At 41.2% G+C, this 17,812-nt stretch overlaps 1 protein-coding gene across 3 annotated transcripts in view; it reads left to right on the forward strand.

Moving 5' to 3' along the window:
• Ccdc192 (coiled-coil domain containing 192) overlaps positions 1–17,812 on the forward strand; it is a 200,658-nt gene that overhangs the window by 45,993 nt on the left and 136,853 nt on the right. For all 3 annotated transcript variants that reach the window (XM_042264043.2, XM_042264045.2, XM_076555288.1), the window contains exons 4-5: positions 7,955–8,086; positions 9,953–10,009. In XM_042264043.2, the coding sequence (XP_042119977.1) occupies positions 7,955–8,086; positions 9,953–10,009 (189 nt within the window). The remainder of the gene's footprint in view (positions 1–7,954; positions 8,087–9,952; positions 10,010–17,812) is intronic.

Here is a 17,812-nt window from a genome sequence, read left to right on the forward strand (position 1 = left end):
ATGACAGATTTCAGAGTCAAGTCTGAAATCTTGAACACTTATTGGTATGTTTTCATCAAATAATTATATAGCTTTGCTAATTTAGCAGTTGACTCATTTTGAGTTGATTTCTGTGTAGATTGTGATAGGGGTCCAACACTAGGTTTTTGCATTGGATTATCTAGTTGTCCTAACTACTTGTTTAAGGGAATCTTCCTACTAAATCTTCTTGACATACTGGACAAAAGTCTCTTGGATCTTTAGGCTTAACTCTATTCTATCTGTTCACATGTCTGTCCTTGTCCTAGCCTGATACTGTTGCTTTTTGTGTAAGCTCTGCAACTGGGAAATGTGATTCCTACAACGTTGTTCTCCTATAAGATAATTTTGAATATCTGAGTTCCTTCATAATCCATTAGAATTAAACAATTGACTTGTTCATTCTGAAATAAACTTTGGAATTTTAATAGTGGTCATATTTAATCTATGGGGGGAGTTGGCACCTTAACAGTGTTAAACCTTTTAATCCATGAACATTGGATGCCTTCCCATGTGTTTAGGTCTTTAATTTCTTTCAGTAACATTTTGTAGTTTCAGTGTACCAGCCTTTTCACTACCTTGGTTAAATTTATCACTAGGTGGTATTTTTCAGTATGCTGTTATAGATTAATATTTTTATTTCCTTATTTTGGTTGCTCATTGTTCATTATTTCAATTGTATGTTTTGCTCTCTAACCTTGCCAAACCACAATTTCTCTCTTAAATACTGTTATGGTTGCTTCACATGTTTTTGTACCCTTGGTTGATTCATTTATAATTTTCTAATCTTCTTGATGAAATGATACTTTTGTTAACTAACATACAATGACATTATTTTTTAATAAAAATACTTTAAAAGAATACTATTTAAAACATTTTATTACATCTATTTTTTCAACATTTTATTACATTTATTTTTTCGTGTGTGTGTGTGTGTGTGTGTGTGTGTGTCATGTTGATTCTGAGTTTAGAACTCACATTGTAAGGCTTGGCAACAAGTACTTTTAACTGGTGAGATAGCTCACAGGCTCATAACAGAAAGTTCTGCCTTACCCTCTATTATATCTAATAATCATGTGACTGCCCAAACTCTCTTGGCTATTGTTTGCAGACAGTACCTTTTCTTTCACCTTTAACCTGTTTGAGTATCAAGTCAGTCCATTGAAGGCAGCATATTGTTTGATTGCATTTCACGTTTCTTTTTAGTCTTTTTCTTTTAATTAGAAGGTTGAATCCACTTATACTTAAAGTAGTATGAGTAATGAAATACACATTTCAGTTACTTTGTTGCTTATGTATTTTATGACTTTTTGTGCTTTATGTCTATGTTTCATATTTTCTAGTGAACCATTTGATTCTCTCTGATAGCCTGTTATTCTCTTATATATGTTTGTTTCCCCCCAAATATGTGTGTTAGTCCACTTGATAGCATCCCATAGGCCTCTAGGATTTTCTTTCCTTATTCTGTTCCTCCGGCCAGATGATCCCAATGCCCTATTACATACAATTCTCATGGAATGCAGGTCCTCCATCCACAGAATTCACATGTAAAATCCCCAGTCTCCAGTTTTGTGGTATTTTGAGGTACAGCCTTTGCGATACAATTAGGTTTAGATGTAAGGCCATTAGAGTGATATCCCAATGGTGGCATGACTACTCCTAAAAGAGGAGGAAGAGACAAGAACTGTCTCCGTCTTACCATGTGGATCTATAGCAAAGAGACGTCAGAAGGAAGAATGCCTTCAGCACTGAGTAAACTGGGACTTTGATCTTAGACTTCACAACAGTGAAATAGAAATGCTTAAGTCACTCAATCCACAGTATGCACTACCGTAATCTAAAAGAATGACTGACAGAGACTGATATCATGAATTAAGAGAGTGGGCCAGGCCAATGGCTCAGTGGGTGAAAGTGTCACCAAACCTGATGACTCCAAGTTCATTCCCTAGAACTCCCACGGTGGAGGGAGAGAAGCGAACTCTACTGGTCACCTTCTAAGCTCCACATGCATGCTGTAGTGATTTGGAAAAAAAAATGGCCCCCACAGGGAGTAGTACTATTAGGAACTCTGGCTTTGTTGGAGTAGGTGTGGCCTTGTAGGAGGAAGTGTGTCACTGTAGAGGCAGGCTTTGAGGTCTCACTTATGCTCAAGCAATCCTGTGTCTCAGATCTCTTCCTGTTGCCTGCAAGATGTAGGACTCTCAGCTCCTTCTCCAGCACTATTTCAGCTTGCACACTGCCATGCCCCACTATGATGATAATGGACATTAAGCCTCTGAACTGTAAGCTGCCACCCCATTAAATGTCTTCCTTTGTAAGAGTTGCTGTGCTCATGGTGTCTCCTCACATCAACAGAAACCCCAACCAAAACATGCAGCCACACTTACATCTAGACATAAACAAAAGGAAGTTTTAAAATGTTATTTATTTATTTTCACTTTATGTGTATGGGTGTTTTGCCTATATGTATATCTGTGCATTGCATAGATGTAGTGCTCATGGGGTGCAAAAGAATGTGTGAGATCCCCTGGAGTTATAGACAGGTGTGAGTTGCCATATGCGTGCTTAGAATTGAACCTGGGTCATCTAGATGGGCTGCCAGTGCTTTTAATCCTGGAGCCATCTCTCTAGCTCCTAAAAATGTTTAAAGAAAAAAATGGGGCTGGGCGGTGGTGGTGCACACCTTTAATCCCAGCACTTGGGAGGCAGAGCCAGGCGGATCTCTGTGAGTTTGAGGCCAGCCTGGGCTACCAAGTGAGTTCCAGGAAAGGCAGAAAGCTACACAGAGAAAGCCTGTCTCGAACGCCCCCTCCAAAAAAAAAAGAAAAAAGAAAAAAATGGGATGCTGTTGTAATAGGTACCTAAAACATAGAAAAGATTTGGAGCTCGGTGATGGGTAGAGGCTTGGAAATCTTTAGGAAAATGCTTAATGAGTAGATATTGGGAGGGCATAGATCAGGGACTGAGTGCCTGGTGTATACTAGGCTCACTTAGATCTCCAGTACTTGGGGGATGTAATTATTACTGTGAAATGACTACCAAAGGTAATCTGGTGAGAACTGAGGAAGAAAAGCAGAGAGCTAGAGAGAAAGCCTCCATCTTCTCAGAAAACACAAATCATGTGAATATTAACAGGGATTCTAACAAGGTCACAGGAGGAAAAGATGAACATGGTATTCACAATAAAGGAAAGATGATCCTGGCTGAATTGTGTTCACAGCCTGTTGTGAGAAATGTAAAACATGTCAGTGATGAAACTGGATATTTGGCTGAAAAGAATTCTAAGTGTTGAAGGAGCAGATAACAAGATAAGCAAATTGAAAAAATAATTGTCAAGTAAATAACAGAAAATTCTCGGCTTATTTACATTGCAGAGGATGTCAAGGGTATTTACCATGGAGCTGTCTTTTAAAGAGATAGTTATGAGTGTGAGCCGCAGACCTACTCAGCATCTTCAATAGGAACACCAAGATTTCAGCTACAAGAAATGTCGATGGGATGCAGGGAGGGTTTCTGGTTTCCTAAATTCCACAGAAGACAATTCAGCTATGCACATGTAAATGTGTTATCCTTAGTCTCAATGAGCCAAACAAGCCATGGTGGTGGGGTCACCTGAAACCATGGAAGTACAAGCCAGCATGGCAGAATCCTAGGAACAAGACTCATGAGGCAGAATTCTGGAAGTCTGGCCCCTATGTAGCAGAGCCCTAGAGATGAAACTTCCACTCAGTAGAGTCCTTGGTGGTATGACCCACACTGTGCAGGGCCACAAAGAATCAAATGTTGCCCAACAGAACCATAACACATCAGAGGATGATTCTCAAGCCTTACAGGCTCGAAGAATTCATTTTTCCTTCCTTATGTCTCCTTTGTGGAATGGGAATGCATATCTTACACCCATTTGACCACTATAGTTTGGAAACAAATGAATTATGTGGTTTTCCAGCTGGAAAAGAATATTACCTCCAGATGAACTGTTTTACTAATATGTGATTTAGAGAATATTTTGAGGAAACTTTGACTTTACAGTTGAAGGTCATGCAAGCTAAGACTCTGGGGGCTGTTGAGATCAGATGTATTTGTATATAAGCACAACATGACTTTGAGGAGGGCTAGATGTGAAATGCTAACGACTGAACATGTCCTGACTGAATATGATGAGGTCCTAATCCTTTGGAAAATAATTAGGTCTAGAAATAATCTTGAAGCTAAAGTATCTAGAGTGACATGATTTTCTTATAGGAAATAGACAAGACTAGAGTGAGCCACTTACATAGTCTCATTTATAGTATGCATTGTTTGAAACATATAGACTGTGGTAGATGTTGTTATGCCCCTCTGAGTTGATAAAGAAAGCTCTCTCCCGACTTTCTGATTCTTCCATCTTCTAGCTTGTACTGTGTCTTCCTAGTGGATTTTTACTAAAGCAACTTTTGAATTGCCTCGTGCTCTCTCTCTCTCTCTCCTTTTGGTTTTTCAAGACAGGGTTTCTCTGTGTAGCTTTGGAGCCTTCCCTGGAACTCACTTTGTAGCCCAGGCTGGCCTCAAACTCACAGAGATCCACCTGCCTCTGCCTCCCACGTGCTAGGATTAAAGGTGTACACTGCCACCACCCGGCTTGCTTGACTCTCTTTTATAATTTTTTTTGCTATTTCCTGTTTGCTTACATATTATTCTCCCAATTTCCTTTACTGATTTTCTGTCCATGGTTTTGTTTGTTTGTTTGGTTGTGTTCTTACCTCTGACCACATTTAAGATCATAAGTTTTGATTGTTGTTGATCAGAAAGTCTAGAATTCATTCTCTAGGATTCCATGCACTGATTCCTGTTAAGAAATGAGTTCTTCATTTCCCCCAAAGAAAAGAGTCATATTGTATTTTGAAGGATGGTAGCTTTATTGAGAAGTAGACATGCTAACTACTGTGATGTAGAAATTCTAGATGTCAGATCCTATCTTTCGTCCCTAAGAATTAGTGATATCACTCCTTGAAGACAGTTGTCCATTTAGTTAGTGATTTTTCTTTGTACCAATTTTGCAAAGTCTGTATTTCTTGTTGTATGTAGTCACTGAAATCCTTTTTATTATTTTTGTAGTTAGCCAGTAATGATAGAGATTTCTTTGGATATTGATACTTTTCTTCATCAAGGATTTTTCCAGAACCAGAAAGTGTTCTTCTGGACTCTAAAATACTTCAGTGATTGATTCTGACCATTTTTGCCAACTCAGTTGTTATTTGTATCAAGATTAATTCCTGGAGCCTCTCATCTGCCATCCTCTAATTTTAATATTACTTCAATATTACTTTAAAACATATTAATGCCCTTTCTTGACTATCAATACGGTACACTGGGTGTAGTTTATATTTGACTTCTCATGTGCCTGGCCTGCCTGATGTTTATAGGATGGCTATAATGTGATCATATTTGGTAGATAAGAGAACCCTCCAAAGAGAACACTCCAAATCAAAGTTCAACCTGGTTGAAACTCAACCTACTGCATGTAAAATGGGAATAACACCAGCACAAACTTCTTGAGGAATTAAACTGAAATGCTGGAATAAATTAAAAATAAAAAGTTTTGCAGAATGTCTGCTATATAGCAATCCTATAATAAATGTGAACAATTATTGATATAGTTATTCATTATTTATTCATCTGTACAGTTCCATCTTGTGTGATAGTTACTTTTAAACTGTCTACCTTTCTAGTTAAAATGTGAAGGTTTTTTTGAAGGTAAGCATAATATTTTCATTTTTTAATCTTCTATTTCTTACACATAACAAACAGCAAACTTATTTCTGCAACAAATGAGTAAATAGTTGCTGAGTGAAGGAATAAAGACTCTCTAAACAACAGAAGATGGACTAACAAGAAAAGCAATCAAATAATGACAAGATATTTTATAGATCGGACAGGATATGAAAACAAAATGTACCCAACTGAGAGAAAATAATTCTATAAATCAAGGTTTTCTCTAATAATGCCAAGAAATGAACAAACCAAATATAATTTGGTGAGAGAGAGGGGGGAGAATCTCAGAGATCATTACGGGAATGGACAGAAAGAATATAAGGGCCAGTGGCAGTGAGATTACAAGGAAGCCATATCTTCCAGATACAGTAAGGAAGTTGCATATATGACCTCTCAACAGTTGCAATAACATGAACAAAACATGCCCAAGCTCAAGCCAGATAGAATCCCAGCATGGTGGAGATGGAGCAAGAAGTCCCACCCCTAAGGACCTAGTTTCTGGGAGAGGGAGAGTTAGTTGTTCTTAAGGGTGGGGCCCATACATAGTATGTCCAGCAAGCTCCATTGGAAGGCCACATCCCCAAGAGTATTAAAGGCAACACTAATTGGACTTGATGGGTATTTTATAAGATAATGAATGAGGACACAGAATTGGGTGGGGTATAGAATTGGGGGTGGATCTAGGAGGAGATGGGGAGGGAATGAATAGGATCAAAAGCCAGTGTTAGAGATTCCCAAAGAATAATAAAAACACGCTTACAACTGCAATGGGTGCTCACTGTGGTTAGAGGGGCAGAAGAACAATGAGAATAATAATATTCAGTACTTGATATGTTACAGCTATCCTGAGGGTTGCTCTTTTATAAACGCACATCATTTTCAAACCCTGTGTATTAAGTAACATTCTTTTCTTCCCCTGCTCAGTGTAAAAGGAAATGAAGCCCAGAGAGGCTGAGCACGTTGCCCCAGTCACTCAGTAAAGCTGAGGTTTTGCCTCAGAGTCCACATGATGAGCTATTCTTCTCTAGTAAGATAGAAGTAGGTTCAGGGAAGCCAGGCAACATTCCCAAGCCACCTTGTGCCCAAGACTTGACTGTGCCAGTGGCCATAAAAGCACATTGGGCCTCCCCAAACACTTCAAAAGGAAAGGTACCACCAACAGTTCTTGCAATGTGCATTTCCTTTGGTCCTGAGTATACATACCCCTGGTGGACTCGCAGCACATTACACAGTGGCTGTATTGAGTGCCAACTAACAGACTTGTTACGTGAATGATTGTGTAGATAGACTGGGAGAGCCAGTATGTGGTGTAAGGTATGCTAGCATTTGCTTTCAGATTGCCTTCTTCATATAGTGAACTATTTAAAAATGCTTGTTTTCAAGACACAAAAAGAGTATCTTTTGCAGTAACATCCAGGATAACGTGAAACACATACTCAGAGGTGATCTATGGTTCCAAGATCACCAGGGAGTTGCAGTGAACACGCAATTCCCCACACTTTCCTGTGACCCTCAAGAGTGCTGCTGAGTTTCAGAGAGAGGGCGCAATGAGCTGTCTGAGAGAAAGGAAGAGCTAGTCAGGGGCTCTCCAAGGGACTAGAGCCACTGCACCACCCTCCTTCAAGAGGGATCCGAATAGCAGAATCATCACAAAGGGATATTTTGATTGTGATTTTGCACAGATCTGGCTTTAATCCGAGTGAGTTTAAACTGAGACATTTAACTTCCAACGTTCTCCTCTGCCTCCAATACTGTTGCGCTTATGGTAAATAGTGAAGTGAGTGAGAACCCACACACTCTGTGGAGAGCGGTAGACTCCCAAGTGTTAAGTTTCAAGAACTATGTGTGACCACAAGATGGGGTTCAGAGACAGCTGTGCCAGCCATGGAACCCCAGAACACAGAGGAGGAGGTGAGTGCTGAGACCTTGACAAACAGGAATGTCTCTCTTCATTGGGACTGCGTTCTTACCTCTCTTATCCATGTCAGAAATAATGAAATTATATCTCAACAACATTTCCTTCTCTCCCTCATCATTTGTCATGTGTAGAGAATGTTGCAGAAGCTCTTTACCGAAAGCCTTAACAGACATTAATAGAAGATAATTCATTCCTAAATTGACATTTTTAGGAGACGCCTTTGAAGCACCTCTGACTTCTGTGTCCTCACAGAAAATATGTCTTTAGCTTGCAGCCTCCGAAGAAGCAAAATCACAACTGCTTGACAGAGTTGCCAAGCTGGAGGAAAGGCTGGAGGCTGCGAACCAGAGGAGTGCAAGCGGAATGTCCTACGAAAACATGGTTCTTGAGAAAGACAAGGTTCGTGGAGGAAAGGTCACGTTTTAAGAGTTACTTAACCGCATGTGACAAGTCTGTAAGCCATTGCCGGGTTGAAAGTCCCCATTTAATGGGCCGGGCCTGTCACTCAGCGGTAATGAAACAGGCACTTAGGAGCTGTTTTTACTAAAAGTGTTGACTCATCCTTATGGCCCACAGGTAACAAAAAGCATAGAGGAAATCGGACACCTGTCTTCTTCACTCTGTGTCTGTTTCTGGCCAAGGGCACAGAGATAAATCGTCGTCTAAACCTACGGTCACCTAGGATTCTAGAAGACCAAACCCTGGGAGGAAAAGACACCTCCACCCCCTCTACCCCTCACCCAGCCCCACCCCCATAAGATGAGGGTGATTGTCCACGGTGGTAAGGCTGCATTCTAAAGTTAATAGCTTAATGTAGTAGAGGACCGCCATGCAGGACAGATCCAGCCAAAAATGACGGGCCCATGCTGTTTGGATCACGTCTTGACCCCTAGCGCTTTACTGTGCAGAATTCTTGCCTTCTAGTTTCACATCTGTGCTCCAGAAATTGGGCTTGGGGGTCACTGGGCCCCATATTTATTCCTCTTCCCAATGTGGTCATACTACACAAATATCTCCTTTCTTTTGCCTTTCCCAATATTTCTCTAAATTGGTTTATTGGGATAGAGGCCTGAGCCTAGTTTGTTGGGAGTGCCAGAACCCAACTCTTTAACCTAAAATCTCTGGTAATAGTAGATATTTGCTTAGAGTGTACAAGGGCCTGGGTTCAATCCTTAGCATTCAAAAACAAAAACAAAAACAAGTTAATATTTGAATTAATGGAGGTGAATCCAACACTTTATTTTTCTAATGAACATTCACAGATTGTTTTCATTACATTTTTAAGTTTTTTTTTCTTTTGATGATGTACCCTTTTGGGAAATATTAGCCTTGTAGTCTATGAATTTTGTACATGGTGTCAGCCATACACATATTTCTTGGTTTTCAGGATTGGACCTGATGAAAGACTCATTTCTATATAGTAAAACAATTGTTCTTAAATTTTGACATATTATCTTAGTAAGGATGATGAAACACCATGACCAAAAGCAAGTTGGGGAGGAAAGAATTTATTTGGCTTACACTTCAGCATGGCTGTTCATTATTGAAGGAAGTCAGGACAGGAACTCAAACAGAGCGGGATCCTAGAGGCAGGAGTCAACACAGAGGCCATGGAGGAGTATTGCTTACTGGCTTGTTCCCATGACTTTCTCAGGCTGTGTATAGAACCCATAACCACCAGCCTGGGGATGGCAGTACCCACAATGGAGCTGGGCCTTCCCTCATCAGTCATTAGTTAAGAAAATGTTAGACAGTCGGATCCTATGGAAACATTTCTCAGTTGTGGGTCCCTCCATTCAAATGACTCTAGGTTATGTCAAGTTGACACAAAACTCTCTAGCACATGTATTTTTAATTTACTAAGTGATAGATCTCTGAAAAATTAAGTGTGTATCATTATGTAAATTTGAATTTTGTTCACTTCAAAGAGTTTATGTATATTTATGGATATGTTTTTTTGTAAATATTCGTATGTGCACATACACAGGTACACACACACATACAAACACACGAGCATCAACCTCATCACCTCAAGCTATCATCTGCCCCCCCTTGACCATTTCCTAGTAGTTAACATATTTTGTACTTTGCCCTCAGGCTTTCTCATAGACCTAGAAATTATCTCTCTGGTACTGATTTCCTCAACACCTAGCTAGGATCATAATGCTGCCAGTTGGCAGATGGAGAACAGGCACATATTTACTTGTGGGACACTTGGACTGTAAAGAGTCAGACACTTGCTCTCTAAACCTTTCTCCTTTCCAGTGCATTGAGAAGCTGCAAGTTGAAGTAAAAGCCTCCCAAGAGAAACTTACAGCCCATGTAAGTGTTTTTCTTTTTCTTCTTCTTTTGTTTTGATCCCATGATTCATACCACTGCAATCCCGAAAATGAACAGAAATTTGTCAGAAGTCATAAATGAGGTTTATCCACTCTATAACAAACCATAAAGTTAAAAAAAAAAAGGTATTTTTTTTACAACTTCTCCATAAGTAAAGCTCATGTTCTCGAAGATGCTAAAAATGAAAAAAAAAGTGCTCTTATTTATGGTCAGATGGTATAACCAGTCTATGCTGATGCACATCTGCAAAGCACTAAATGTAGAGAAGGATGCCTGGAAAGTCAGGGAAGAGACTGGAGTGGCCTTCAGTGGTTATTGACACATGGAACTTCGATCTGAGGCAGAGATCCTGAAACTTTAGTTCATGTGAAAAAAAGCCCCTGGAAAGTTTCAAAAGGCAACCTGCCCAGAGATCTGTTGGCTGGGTGCTTAGGCCCCGGGGGATTGTAGAAGCCATTGATACCAGTGTTCCCAACCCTTGAGTCAGTATGAGTAGCATGTTTTATGTGTACTCATTTGCTTCAGTCTTGTGATATTTGGGAAAATAACCCCAAATCACAGTGCATCATGGGTGTCCATTTGTCCCTGCAGCATCTTTGATGAATACCTCATGAATGTCTGGGCCATGTTCATTTGCACGTTAGCCTGTCTGTGAGCACCAAGAGGCAGGATAGCCTTGTGTGTTAGTGTCTGTAAACCTGTCACCTAGGTACTCCTGAGAATATGAATGACCCTGATACCTTAAGCATGTCCCCAAAGCTTGTTGTCATCCTTCTGGTCATCTCCATCTGGGCTGCGTGGGCTAATCTTGATAAAGGATGCTGGCCAGTCACGTCAAACGGCCACCCTCAATAGCACTAGTTCCTCAGAGCCGCTCAGAAAGCAAGCAGAAAAGACTGTAAAATAATGCATTCTCGTGACCACCCACTGACTATGTGAGGCAAGCTGTCTTTGGAAAATCTTTTTAATTGTCCCATCTTTTTGTGCTGAAAGACAACAAACAAACAAACAAACAAACAAAAGCCAACCTTAGGTGTCGGGACAGAGTTTTTAATCCCCAAACCCAGTCTTTTCCTTACCTCAGCTACTCATTTGACCAGTACTAAAAATGGCTCGTGTCTACACGTGCAGCTTCATGACCAGTTCTAGCAGAAGTGTGCCACACTAGCTCAGCATCCTGTTGCAAATGTTTCGCCATTGACTTGCCCTAGGGCGCCAGCTAATGACTGCGGTGGGAGGAAAGCTCCATACTTACTCTGTTACCTCCATCTCTGTGCATGGAGGAAGGCAGGCAAGCTTCTGATGCTATCTATCTTCCAGCATCTCCTCAGGACAGGCTGATTTTAAAGCTCCCTGTCCCTGGTGCCTTGGGGAAATCCCTGTGGTACCTACTTGTGTTTCCTGACTGTAGAGTGTCTGCCTCCACCACGCTGCTATTGTCTCAGGTTCATCTGAACTGGTGTTGGTTTTTTTGTTTTTTTTTTTTTTGTTTGTTTGTTTGTATAGGGTTTCTAGATTTTTCTAAAGTAATTGTCCAATAGCTAGAATTCAACATGCCAGTTCATATTCATCAAGGCTTTTCTTTTAATTCATTAGGAAAGTTTAAATGAAAACTGTTAATAATAGTATATATTGAGTTGGTCATGTGTCTTCCTATCGTTATCAGTTTTAAATTCTGATATAACCTAACAAGCTGGGCATCATTTCTCAGGTTAAAAGACTGAATCTTAAAGAGGTTCGATTGCTTTTCATACTTGGAAATTCATGATTTTGCCATCACGACTGAGTGTCTTTCCAAATTCCTTTCTCCGCATGCTCTCTGAGGTGTCAAAGGTCATCTAGAGCCCTGCTACCAGCGTCTCTCTTCCCATGGCCTGGAAGTGAATCATCCCTTTGCAGCTCCTCGTCAGCTCCCACGTCTATGCAGATAAACAACCATTTCCAACTCCTTTGAGCGCTTTCTGTCTTAGTCATCCTGTGATTATAACCCCTAAGTGTTTTTAATGTGCGTTTCTTAAAAACATTATCCCTGGAGAAAACCTTCAGTGAGATGCTCCTACCTACTCAGAAAAGAAAGGGAAAAAAATGTGTGTGTTGGGGGGGGGGGGGCAGGAAACGCAGAGGGCCAGAAACAAAGCAAAGAGAATGTATTTCCTTTGGAAATTATCCTTGTATAGCCGGTCTCCCGAAGTGTTCATCCATCAGTACTATTTTAAAGTACACAGATCTGGAGACTGCTGACAGCTAGTATCAAACTGAAGCAGTGTTTTCCTAACTGTGACCTAGCATCATGCGGCCATCTCAGGAACAGATTTGCCATCTTCTTCGTCTGTATCTTGAATACATCCCTCTGTTACGTTCCCCAGCCATGGTGGCTAGTATACACTATTAGATTATTCTAGAGACCAACTAAAAAGCAGTCTTAAAACCCTAGCCTTCTCCACCTCCACCCTCATGTAGTTAGCTGTGGGGTTCTGGGTCTACATCTCTGTTACTTGACTTCCACACCTCTGGCCTCATTATCCCACCACCTCTCTACTCTTTTCTGACCATTGTAGAGTTTAGTTATTGCAAATGGTCCCACATAATTAGCATATGAAAATTTAGAGCCTTCTACTGTCCTTCTCTGGTCACGAAGCAGCCGATTTGTTTTAGCTGCACCAGGTTTGGTTGGCTGAGAAGAGAAAGGATAAAATCTATGTATAAATATTTTAAGTGAGGGCTGTGTGCATAGCTCAGAGTGCCTGAAGCATGAGGTTTAAGCCAGAGTGTAAGAGGGGGTAGAGAGACAGAGGAAAGGAGAAGAAAGGAAAAAAGGAAGAATGGGGAAGGGAAGGGAAGGGAAGGGAAGGGAAGGGAAGGGAAGGGAAGGGAAGGGAAGGGAAGGGAAGGGAAGGGAAGGGAAGAAGGGAAGAAGGGAAGAAGGGAAGAAGGGAAGAAGGGAAGAAGGGAAGAAGGGAAGAAGGGAAGAAGGGAAGAAGGGAAGAAGGGAAGGGAAGGGAAGGGAAGGGAAGGGAAGGGAAGGGAAGGGAAGGGAAGGGAAGGGAAGAGTTAATGATTTAAATTGGGCATAGAAAACAAAACTAGATGGAAGAGACTCTGGCAGTGAGAGACGAGAAGAGGCTTAAGAAACTAAGATTATAATAACAGAACTTTGGAGACAGAGTGAAGGTTTCTCTGGGAGAAAAACTAAAGTATCTTGAGATTTCTGAGGACTCTGAAGATTAGGAAATAAATAATAGGGAGAGATAAGAAGAGTTTTTCGGTGTTGTTGACTTCAGTCTCTTTAGGTATTTGAGAGTCTTATCAAAAACTAGATTTCCTATTGTACTATAACTTCCTTAAATGCACACTTATGTAAATTAACCACTGTGCTGGGCACTTTTATGTCAACCTTAATTGAGAAAATACCTTCATAAAATCTGGCTGTTGGCAAGCATTTCCTTAATCGGTGGTTGTTGGGGGGAGGGCCCAGCCTACTGTGGGTGGACCATTCCTAGGCTGGTGGTCCTAAGTTGTATAAGAAAACAGGCTGAGCAAGCCATGAGGAGCAAGCGAATAAGCAGCGCCCCTCCATGGCCTCTGCATTAACTCCTGCCTCCAGGTTGCTGCCCTGTTTGAGTTCCTGTCCTGACTTCTTTAGATGGTCAACAGCAATGTGGAGCCAAGTAAACCTTTTCCTCCCCAGGTTGCTTTTGGTCATGGCCTTTCATTATAGAAATAGTAACTCTAAGACAACCACCTGATGGTTTTCCAGTTTCCCGAAGACCATCCTGGATGATGCTTGCAAACACAGCTCCTAACCTTCTCTCATCTCTTCTCCTGTACTCATTTCAGTTTCTCACTGACCCTACTAATAAAACGAAACTTCCATTTTGGCTTATATTTACAGTACCAAATGATGTCGGAGAGTGTCGGCAATGGGGGCTTGGGCAACAAGCTGTCAGTCATTGGCATATCACAGTCTACGGCACAGGGAAGGCACCGCTCAGACCATGCATAGCCTTGTGTGAACCCCTTTCCCACTGCATCTCCATTACGTACCTGTGACCCTCCCCATAAGTGTGCCATACCGTTTTGTCTCTAGGAACTTTGCTTATTCTTCCTTTGCACAAGGCATACCCGTCTGCACTGTTCAGTTTGCCATATTTTTCTCACTCTTGATCAAGATAGCGATTGCTCGGAAGTTTTCTCTTACCCAGAAGTCATCTATCTTTTGTTGGTGTGATTTCATATTCCTGTGTTCTTCCTTTCACTCATTCCTTCATGGCACTGTAACCCCATGGTGGAATAGCCTCATGTGGCCAGCCTTTTCTCCAAACCTGGATTCTTGGCGAGCAGAGCCCAGGCCTATCATTACGTCTCCTCTCCCTCAGTGTCTCTCTCCTCAGTGCCTTGTGCAGATTTTAACGAAATGGCTTAAGGGGGAGAGAGGAAGACAAGAGGAGGAATGGTGGGGAGAAAGACAAACCATCATATATGTTCTCTCATGCTTTAGAGTGTAGATTTAGCTGCGTGTGTACACTTACATGAGAAGTGAAGACAGAAGGGGCACCACCTCAAGGGGGAGGAAGAACAGCAGCAGGAGGGAAGGAAGACCACTACAGGCAGACTGAGCACGCACAATGGCATCAGTGTGAAAAATCTCACCATAAAATCCATTATTTCATATTTTCATTTAAAAACCAGTAAAGCAAGAAATGATACCGTCAAACGAAAGTGAAATTTACTTTATTTATAGACACACATTTTATGCTTCCAGGCAAACAATTTGTGGAGAGAATTATATTCCATAAAGGTACCAGTTATGTAAGTTCAGCCTGAGGCTAGCACTGTCAGGATATAATGTGTATTGGTCACTTTTCCATTGATGAGCTAAAACACCACAAGCAAGGAAACTTAAAGAGTTTATTTGAGCTTGTGGTTCCAGAGGGCTGAGAGTCCGTGGTGGCAGAGGGGAGGCGTGGCGGCCAGGGCAGGCATGGCGGCAGGATCCGAAGCTGAAGGTTCACATCTTCAGCAGCAAGCACAAATCAGGGAAAGCAAACTAAAAATGGCAGGATCATTAAAACTCTCAACACCCCCACCCAGCCACATATTTCCTCCAGCAAGGCCGTGTCTCCTTAACCTGCCCAAACAATGCCACCATCTGGAGACCAAGTATTTAAATGCCTAGGACTATGGGGGACATTTATCATTCAAACCACCACAACATGCAAAGGAGAAAAAGAAATAATGTCCTGTTGTGGAAGTGCAAATTAAAAACAAAAACAAACAAACAAAAATAGTTATGATAAATTCCTACTACAGGTAAAGAAATATTTCTAATGAGTGATCTCAATATGAACAACAACTTATTGTCTGGACTTATTAAGGTCAGTCATAAAGAACCCAAAAGGTGAATTATATTTTTATATAATTAAATTGACACCTATGAAATAGAAAACGATACAAGCCTTAACATTTCTATGTTACCACTTGCTAATATTTTGAAGATTAAAATCTTATCCCACTAACTTTACTGTTCCTAGAGACAGCTTATATTTTAAAATGTTTTTAAAGATTAAATTTTTTCCCCAGTGCACATGTGAGAACCCAGACTGGGCCACCCACAGAACTAAGCTGCCCTGGCTAAATTTTTTCACTTTCTATTCCATGGTTACTTAACTGCTTAGAGACCTACACAAGCTAAAACAAATACTTGAAGTGAATGTTTATAGTCACTTGAAGACAATTGTTTAAGTTATAATGGCTTGAATTAAGACTAGAGATCTTAAGAGGAAAAAAAACCTTTAAATATGAATGCCTTCCAAGTGGCTGGATCCATTTCTTGTTGAGCTTTAGTATTTGGAGGCATAGTGCTTTGTCTGTCTGCTAATCCAGCATTAATGACCTTAAGGTGTACAATAGCTCATGAGTCTTCAACCCCACTATACCCTCATCCCAGTGGCCTTCTTGTCTCTTGGCATCTAGTTATCCATAAGACCTACTCAAGACTCAAAGTTCTGTTCATCTTCAATGGAGTTCTTTCAAAGTGGAAATCGGAATAATTGGACAGTAGGCATTCAAGTGTTCCTATTTTTATAGCATCATGTATTTCTAAAATACTTCAGCATAAGCCTGTCAAAACTGTTGCAATGAATAAATCCTTCAAATGAACCATGTAGCCTTCTTTACTCTGTAAGATAAGATGTGATTATGTGCTGAAACCAGAATCTCATAAGCCAGTTTCATAGGATGCTCACAGTCAGCAGCTGAGGCTAGGGGACCCAGCACATGGGCAGGATCACCCTTGGAACTCCTGAAAGTTTTTCCTGGGAGTTTAGTTTAACTTCTTTCTCTAAAGAAAGGTTTTTGGTGTTTTAAATGTTCTAAACTAAAGCTCCATGAAAGCGCCAGTTCAGTCCATTAGTAGTTTCTTCCTGCCCTAAAGCTCTAGCCATCTGCTGATTGCTCTTTCCCCATGTGGTTCACTTTCTTGGGGTTGTTTTTCTTTGCTCTTACACATCCATGAACACACTTTCCCAGTAATACCTAGATTCCCTTTACAGTTGAGTCTTTCTCACTGTGTGCAGTCTTGGGGGGTCTGTCATTCAAGGTATTCCATTAGCTTCTAACTTGAGATGAACCGACCTGCTAAACCTGCCAGGAATCTTCATGTTGATTCAGGTGAAACAGGAGAAGGATGCCAGTGGGTATGTTCTGACGGTGGTACCAGGCCCTATGTCGAAGTAGTTGATACTACCTGGACTTGAATTGTTCTTAGACCTTTCTTCTGAACCAGGTTCCTGTTGCTTTTAAGAGCCTTTTAAGAAAACTCTCCGATCTCCCCCAAGCACGATCTCATTTTGTTTGATTTGGTCAGAGTCAAAATAAGTCAGCTGAGACAGAGAATCATATTGCTTACATTAACTCAGTGATTTTCAAAGTGTGGCCCTGGAGTTAGAAGGATCAGTGTCACACTGGGAGCTGTTCAAGAAGCATATTTTGAGGCCCCCATTCCATATCCCGATTCAGAAGTTTTAAGGGTGGAAATCCTGCAGTGTAAGGTTTTGAAAGTCCCCCAGGTAGTTCTGCTGCTGATAACCTCGATCCAAGGAGCCACTGCTACGGTCAGTCAGATTTCTGCATTCTCACCAGCATTGTCCTTGAGCTGCATAGCGCTGGCTGATGCTCCCACCACTGGGAATCTTCCCCAGGCCTGACTCCTAACAGGGCCCCAGGATTGCAGCGCAGCTCAGCACAAGGCACACATTCGTTCAGGTGATGAAGCAAAAAAGGCGTCATCTTCCTGCCCCTCCTCTGCACCCCACACTTCTGCCGGCTCTTGAATCATCGCTACATTCCTGAAGCTTGTCACGACTAATTCTGCCATCATGTGACAGTAATGAATACTTTGGAGTCACTAACAGTACGGTTTCCTAGTGCTGCTACCCACATTATGTCATGTCTTTTTCATAACAATCCTGGGAGGTATTTCTCCTCCATCAGATAAGGAAAGCGAGAACCAAAGATGCTAGGCTCCCTGCTCACAAAGACTCCACTGTAGCTGTTCGGAGTCTAGGGTACCTAGTTCTAAGAATGGTCTCATTCCAGTTCAGAACTTTTGCTGCATTTAGACCAAAGCATGCATCCTGCCTATGACAATAACTTACTGCTTATGATGTCTACATACTTTATGTATTCTTTAGATCCTGTGGTGCAATTAATCAGTCTGAGAGAATTGGGCAGATGTCTCTTGGAGTGTCTTAACTGGAGACAATGAGGGATGATAAAATTCCTTTC

The sequence above is a fragment of the Peromyscus maniculatus genome, chromosome 19, assembly GCF_049852395.1.
Source record: "Peromyscus maniculatus bairdii isolate BWxNUB_F1_BW_parent chromosome 19, HU_Pman_BW_mat_3.1, whole genome shotgun sequence".
Taxonomy (NCBI): Eukaryota; Metazoa; Chordata; class Mammalia; order Rodentia; family Cricetidae; genus Peromyscus; species Peromyscus maniculatus.